The sequence below is a fragment of the Daphnia carinata genome, chromosome 8 (genome assembly GCF_022539665.2).
Source record: "Daphnia carinata strain CSIRO-1 chromosome 8, CSIRO_AGI_Dcar_HiC_V3, whole genome shotgun sequence".
In the NCBI taxonomy this organism is placed as follows: domain Eukaryota; kingdom Metazoa; phylum Arthropoda; class Branchiopoda; order Diplostraca; family Daphniidae; genus Daphnia; species Daphnia carinata.
Genome location: NC_081338.1, coordinates 7,669,704 through 7,677,985, shown reverse-complemented (window position 1 = coordinate 7,677,985; position 8,282 = coordinate 7,669,704). Strand labels below are relative to the sequence as shown.

Genomic DNA, 8,282 nt, shown 5'->3' with positions numbered 1-8,282 from the left:
AATCAATTATTCGTTCAATTCTTCTTTACCAATAGATGTTTGGCATTTTTTGTTCACACCTTTTACGTTTGCTCTTTTTTTTTTTATTGAAAGCAACCTACCTTCTGCAAACACGAACCGGCTCCCACATATCCCCCTTTCATTTTTAACTTTTCCACGACGTAGACGTTAAACGTTTTTCTTGGAAGCGAATAGTTCACACGGCTCCGGTTTGAACGGAAACTACGCCCGTCTTACATCGATTTTGAACTTTAAGCCATTCCAGTGTTTAACGTTTTTTTTGTTTTTTGTTTTTACCGTCCGAACCATGTGGTGTACAACCCTGTTCTTTAACTTTTGAAAGATTAATCGTCACGGATCTTGAAGCAAGACGGTCTCCGTCAGTATAGCAATTTGCCAAGAACGAATCGTCAGTAGGTTGCCATGCGAGCGTTGTAAATAGTACGTTTATAAACTCCCGATATTTATGTTTTAAAGAGCTAAGAAGAACTTTTTGTGATACAGCCAAGTGGCGATGGCAACCCAAAGAGAAACTCCCCAAAGGGTTTCTACCAAACGTTCAAAATGCGTGTTCATCGGCCCAGATTGCCAGTGCCACGGGAAAAGGTTGTAGGTTACTTGATGACCCAGGTACATCAGAATGCCGTTCATGCCTAGTGTTTTGAATCAATCGAAAATGGTATTCTAATCAGTTATCAAGAATCACACACACTGAATAGAAACGACGTGAATATACCGGGATAAAAGAAAGGAGCCCCAGTCCACCATTTTCGGATGTCGATGAGGTAGTAACAAACACTCAAGAGGAAGAAGGCGAAACAAGTCGTTACCATGACGTAGGACAATGACCTTTATTTTTCGAAAAAATAACGAAACGAGATTAATATACCTCGTTGAGTATGACGAAATATCGGTTACCATAGATTTTTGTTAACGGGGATCCAGCCGTCATTCTGTGATGCCAAACAGAGGACGGTGCCAATAGTGCCGGTCAAAACGGACCACGACAACCAACGAGCGATTCGTGATTTCCAATCGCTAAATACTAGGAGAGTCACGCCGGCTTGCGCCCCCAAAAACACCTGGAACGTACACAACATCGAGCCTAGACAAAATAGGATTACAAATGATCTCGTTGTCCATACGAAACAAATTGAATACCCCCAACTATAATAAGAGGTTCGTGAATGTCTTTGATAAGATATACTGTTAAAGCGCCTGCTGTTCCGATACGTTACATAAAAATGATTTCTACAGCAGTTTTCTCTTTTGAACGGAAGAACTACTTCCGTTTGCGATATCAATCATCGTATAGAGTAAATAAGTAGGCCGAAACCATCGACCGCATGTGAAATGTGCCAAAGAAATCGAAGCAATAACCGGGATGGAAAAGAAATCGCGTATAGATTCACGCAAGGCTCGTATGATAAAGTCCTGATTGATAATCGTATCAAATCGCAGTGCGCACATTGATCACCGACGTCGCTATGGCGATCAAAGAAGTCTACCATCAGGAACTAAAATACGACAGGTGGCTGTCACGAGCGACATGTTGCATTAACCGAAACGTCGGTCCCGATCCAGATGTCAGATGTTTTTCTTCAGTTTCTTTTAAGGACGGGGGGGGGAGGTCTCTCAACTCCATCACACTTCCGCTGGCTTACAGTCAGACACAATGATCCAAGAAATCAAGAATAAGCCACGCTGAACATGAAAGCCGTGCAGCAACAAGATATAGTAGAGGAAAAGCTCAATATCAAATTGCTATTCAAGATAAGTAGGAGATAAATAGCGTGTGAAACCAACCAAAAGAATCGGTCTTTCGTGATTGCATTTCATGGTTCGTTTTTTGAGGGGGGCGGAGGGCGGGTCGTTTGTTATAAATAAATTTTTGAAAAGAGCTTTTATTACTATTTTCTTTTCTATGGGATGGACTGTTGCTTGAGTGCTGGAGATTACCGTTTCAATGGATATAATCACGGCTAGGTTACCGAATGTTTGTGTGGGCTTCTTTCTTTCATAAAAAACAGAACAAAAATCAAATTTGTTTTCTTTTCTTGTTACTCCCCTTTCGTTACGATCATGCATAAACGCCCGTATGAGTTAGAGGTGTGAACCGAATGTTGCCACTATGCCTGAATTTCTTGGACAGAGGAAAATTTGACTTGTTCGTTGATGTTGAACATTGAAGAAATGGCATACCGGTGCAATAAAAACGTGTCAGTAGGTCGATGCGCTAGCCAATCGTGAAACACACTAACATTTTCTACGATGGAAATAAAAACATAAATTAATGAAACTGGGCTTATCTAGCCACTAAAATCAACATCTACTAGAAAATTGTAATCTGCTTTTTCGATACAAAAAAAACGCGAATTGAAAACAAAGAACAAGCCAATCTACAACCCAAATCTAAAAATAAATGAAGAAGATAGTTTTTTTTAAAGAAATGCTTGTACTTCCAGGATATTTACTTCACGAGATATCTCAATTTTATTCTGCGATTGGTTCATGCACCGCGAGGAGATTTTCATATACTGTTGGTTGGGTTTGCCCTGTAAACAGGAAATCGCGGTCGACTGAGTTTTCTAGGTATTTGAATTGATCAGCTCTTTCAAGATAGCCAACATACATGAGGCACGTTTATCTTTTTGGTCATTTTCTTTGCCTCTTCAGATGAAGAAAGAACACCGAAATGTTCTCGTACATCTGAATGCGACTGATATAGTTTTTTTTTAAAAATGATGCAGTCGATGACATGGTATACGTAGCTCTTAAATAACCTTCCCTTTCAACATTTATATAGTATAGATAAGAAAGATTATAGCTGAAGGATGGTGCAATCATGCTATGGTCGATAAAGTGCTTCAATGAACCAAAGGGTTCATTACAGTGGATGCTAATAGATAGATATTCAATATGCTTGTAGAGCAGCACGTATACTCTCTGTCTAGACTAAAACCAATATTTTTTTAGGAATCGATTTCTATTTGTTTAAGACTCTTATGTCTAAGTCTGAGACTATCCCCGCTAACCATGAATATATATAGCATCTGTGAATGAATTCACGTTTAAAGAATTGATGTTTCTCATTTGAAAAGATCTAATTGTAGTGGAGGAGCGGAGGAGTAAGATACACGATGAATCGAAAATGGTTCAGCGAAAATGTTCTTACCCAAAATTCCCTCTGGATCGTAAGGCCCGGATTCGTAGACCTGCCTGGTTGTGGGCCAGTTGTAGATGTGTTGAACTGTAAGGATCAATCGATCGATGTAGCCTGCCGCTCCTCCGATGCACTGGCCTGGATATTTGTTATCTAAATGCAGTCCAGCGGGACCCAGGTAACCGACAGGACATTCCTCTTCGATGGGAATGAAAAATGTGATGAAACAATGGCCGGCAACCAGCAGCAAAAAGAAAATCCACTGCGGCCACAGGACGATGATATCTTGCAACATTTTCCGAGTTTTACTCTGAGTTAGGGTGTATTAGCAAAGCTTCTTCATTCTAATTAGTGTTCGAATTTACGTACTGATTGATAAGGAGCCGCGAGATCGGCGGGCGTAAAGAAAAGGCCGGCCATGCCAACAACTAAGTAAGTGATGGCGAAGCGCTGGAGTACGCCCGGAATTCTCAATTGGCTGAGCTCGATATGTCCGCCGAGCGAGTTGTTGATTAGTCCGAGTAGGAAGAGCATGCACGAACGACGTAAAATGCCTGCAAATATGGCCAGTTTGGTTTCTTTGCGGCGTAGCGAGGATCTCAGCGAGATCGGCATGCACACACCCATGATCCACATAAACCTGTGAGCAAAGAACAATTTAGAACAATGACATGTGTCATCCGTTAAATGACGGAAGCAATGGAATGGCAATATTTGAAAAAAAAAAATAAAAATAAATAGCTGACATACCAAGGAAAGACGAGATCGGCCACTTGAAGTCCATTCCAAGTTGCGTGCTCGAAGAAGAAATATTGGCCAGCGCCGTCGTTGACGAATATCATGACGACAATACTGATTCTACATTGTGCGACATAGCCAAAGGAAAGTAGCAAAATGAAATGGGTTGTTCAAATAGATAATAGATGAAGGCTATAAATTAGTATTGAAATTTGAATGGCAAAGTTTTCAATAACATTTCGCATAAATCATAAACGATCGTTCATAGAGTTTCTTCCCTCCAACGTTTGATCGTTTGATTTATTTAATATCCTTCTGTGGATATCTGGTTTTTTTCTTGTTTTTCCTTCATCACAAAAGGATTAGTATAAACAAACTAGATAATTTATATTCCTTAATAAAAAAAGGAGGATATGGGATGCCAATTTACTTAACGTGACCTACGGATTAGCATTTCCTACACATGTACAACATTATGGCCTGTTCAAATTTCACTGTAAAAATTGTTATCCGCTTGGTTTAATTTGAGCTTCTCTTTAGAGTTGTACTACACTGTCGTAAGTGTTGAGGCGTATTCTTTGTTAGCTTAGCCCAATCATACTTCAATATGGAAGATCTTCTTTTTCTTACTTCAGAAAGTCTAGATAGTTCTCGTCAAAGCAAACTGCGTATACCCGACGTTCACCAAACCTAAATTGAGCTGGGGTTATGTAACCGTCTTATAGTTTTGAAATCGATATGGTACTATAGATCCATATGTGCACATCTCATTTTATATCTGGCATAGATACGTATTAAAAAAATAAAATTAAAAAAACACATCGGAAAGATGTAAATCGAATGTACGGATGATTGAATACTCCTTTGTTGCTATAGCATCACGTTTGCATATTCAGGTGGGAATAACTAGAGGATTGGATCTTCTTCCTACCGGAGTCATCCCCCCGCGTTTCATTTTATACACTAACGCACAATATTTATCAAACGAATTCGGATGGGATTTGCGTATAAACCAAATGGGTTTAAAAGCTTCACAACTCACCCACGAAATGTGTCTAGCGATTTGAGTCGAGAGCTCTTTTTCTTCGTCTTGTCATCTTCGGTTTGTTTGCACGTGACCGATTCATCAGCGTTCACATTTGGCCTCTTTTTCAGCTTGAGAGCGTAGAGACATCCATCGAAATAGCCTTTTCGCAAAGCTTTTTTTAATCCAATCCACAAGAAGGCCAGTACAACGTAGAAGAGAAAGCAGGCCAATAAAGCTATAAGGAACAAAAGGCTCAATACAATTATAGATACGTAATATTACATTTTTAGTTTTTATCTAGTACATGCACAGACAATGCAGCAAATATTTCTTTGAACAATCACACCGTTGCAGTGCTTTTTTACCCCGGTCCGTGCGCTTATGTTGCAAGATACTTTTGTCATCTTTTTTTTTTTTTTTTTTGTATTTTTCGACGTCAAAAGCTATCCGGCGAAAACGACATAACGCATAAGGGCGTCGGAGACATTCTGTTTAGAAAGTAAACTCTAGAGACTTACGAGCATAAATGTTAACTGGTTCTTTGGCCGTAGAGAAACTGCAGTTGGCACGATCACCCTCCGACGGGTTGATCTGAACGTCATAGACTCCGAATTCTCCCATTGTAACGTGCAGTTGGCACAGGGTATTATTGCTAGGAAACGCAAAAAAAAAAAGGAAAACAAGGATGTATCACTTCCGTTTCGGATACACGTGCGCGTTAACTGTTTAGCGTTACGGTTTTACTTAGTGGGCGAGTGTACTCAGGTCTAAATAAATAAGTCATTTTACGGAAACATGAAGTCTTTGCAACTTAATTATAAAGGCATTGCAAATCCATGGCAGATTATAGAAGTGTTTTTAAATATTCACAAACTGGGACTGTTATTACCTGTCTGTGGACCGAGGGACGTGGGTTGAATCGTTATCATTTCTGAAGCGCAACGTCCATCCGTGCTTGGTGCTCATTTCGAGACTGTTATTGGCTTCCGCACCGATGCTAGCCAGCAATTTGAAAGCGCACTGCGACAATCAAGTTAAAACGAATCATAAATCAAATTGCACTTTATTCATGCGAGGATCTATATGGGAATGGTAATGAAATTCTATTTGATAATTGCAAATAACAACGCGATTTTTTTAAAGACAAGATTTATTCACTTTAATTTACATGTTATTGGCTGTTTTTCTATTATAGGCTGTAGAACTTTACTTTTCCAGATGATGGAAAGCCAAGGCGGACACTTACGCATTCCCCTTTTTCTTTTCGCTTCGGAAATTGTATATATTAAAACGAAATAGACAATGTAACACGGAGGGGAAAAAAAGGGCCACAAATAAATATTGGCTGAATGAAATTCAATAGAAACTCGGTCACAGACGTTCAATGTTTCACCTCCCATCGCGTGTAAAAAAAAAAACAATCATTGCACGCTGGATATATATACAATATCCCGCGTCTACCGACAACTCCGGATACACTCTCTCTTTCAAAGTGTTTTTCTTAATAACGCTATCTACAATCACATTCTTTTCTTATATATCTTTTAAAAAAGATGCCATGTATGACATCAAGTTATAAAAAATTTTGTTTATCCCCCCTATTTTTCCGTGACCCCATTACGACGTTGCGATGTATGCCAATGCTAATTCGATTGTGTTTCCTTACTTGTCTTGCACGTGCAAGGGATATATGTGTTAGCTTTTTTCTTGACTGCAATGAGACTATGTAAATTCCTCGTGCCGCGCTATACAAATAGCAACATCACAACAGGACGTGGTATAATACTGTGACAACCAGGACTTGGAAACTACACTAAAGGCAAGGCTTTGTTTTTTTAAAGTAAAACAAAAACGAAGGCAGACAAGTGGGAGAACTAACAATTGTGTAATTTTAGGAGTGATAAGGCGACATGGAGAAAACATTGCAGCTCGTGTTGAGTAAAAAAAAAAACCTAAGAATATAGAACCTGAGGGGAAAAGGCAAAACAACAAACAACTTGTTTTTTTTTTCTTTGCTTCAGTTGTCAAGTACTTGTTTTTATGCCTCAATGTTGGAATAACGCAAATAAGATTTAATGGTGTTCTTATCGAACAACAACGAGACCTGCGGGAAGCTCACGAACATTCGGTACGAAAGTTTCAGTCAAACACTGTTGTGTAAGCCCAGGAGTAGTAAATGCTTTAGTAATAGTGGGAAAAAAAGCAAATGAAAAAGGAAAGAAAAAGAGTATAGTCTACTTTCTTTTCAAACAGGAACGATTTCAAAAGACGCAATTTCATGATGGGTATTGATATTCGAGATTCTACATTTTGTATTTGTCGCCCACCGTATACTATTACGCATTTTTTTTTTTCTTTTATAATTTACTTTCACATAAGCTCTTCAGACTGGCACCCATCACAGTCTTGCGTCACACCGATTCGTCGGATGAAAACGACGAGTGTCGACGAACACTGTTTGCGTCTCTCTCTCTATATTTGTAGAACTATGCGACAAGGTACACAAGAAAATACGTATCATATTTCTTCTCGTTTTATGGGCTGTGATCCATCAAATATAAAGCTTTTAATTAACGAACATATACTCTGCACAAAATAACTGAAATTCCCAATTTCACTCACTTGATCGCAGTCATCGGAAAGGACGTAGAGCCAAGACGGGTTGGTTAACTGTGACGTCACAACCATCCAGGCTTCGTCGATACCCAAATTTCGCATGTCCAATCCGCGGAACTCGTCCACACCAGGGTCTTCAAATAATTTTGCCATTTCTTGGTTACGTGGCGAAGTTTGAAACGAAGCGCAGAAGTTTCGATCACAGAACGATGTTTTTCGCGGAAATTAATAAGATGAGCGATGAACTGTTTCAACCATTAACTAATGCCGACGAATCACAAACCTAGTCACAACCCATAAGCTTACTGAACTTTTTTTGCGTTCTATTTTTTTTAAGGGGTGTCTTCGCTTTGTTTGTTATTTTGTTTTTTGTTTTTTATCACATTTGTGCGGGATTTCAAAACAGAGTTTGACGCCAAAGTGCAAAGGCGTCTCTTTCCGAGCGATGTCGACCAAGCAATAAACGCACCGGCATTGACCACATTACGCGACACGTTCAAATGAGATACGCAGAAGAAGGAAAAAGGGAGAGTGGAACTAAAAATCGAATAACGAACGCCGTACGGAATGTCTCAACTGCTAGGGCGATATGTGAAAGCGAAAAACTAGAACTTGCATCTCCATACTGGTCGTATCATTCCTGTTGTACCGTCGTATCAAATGGGAACAAAAAAAAATTGGAATAAAGGAATAGGTTACAAGAACATTAGCCTCAATCTCACTTGTATTTTTCAGAGT

The 8,282-nt window shown here is 39.3% G+C and overlaps 1 protein-coding gene across 1 annotated transcript; it reads right to left on the bottom strand.

The window, feature by feature from the left end:
- Positions 1-432: 432 nt before the first annotated feature.
- LOC130700547 (heparan-alpha-glucosaminide N-acetyltransferase-like) lies at positions 433-8,000 on the bottom strand. Its single transcript, XM_057522591.2, has 10 exons — positions 7,551-8,000; positions 5,818-5,948; positions 5,447-5,580; positions 4,944-5,163; positions 3,914-4,021; positions 3,533-3,803; positions 3,176-3,473; positions 919-1,105; positions 737-849; positions 433-653 (listed from the first exon to the last, which is right to left on the bottom strand). Exons 1-10 carry the CDS (start codon positions 7,695-7,697, stop codon positions 472-474), a joined length of 1,791 nt encoding a protein of 596 aa, XP_057378574.1. The 5' UTR covers positions 7,698-8,000; the 3' UTR covers positions 433-471.
- Positions 8,001-8,282: the final 282 nt, after the last annotated feature.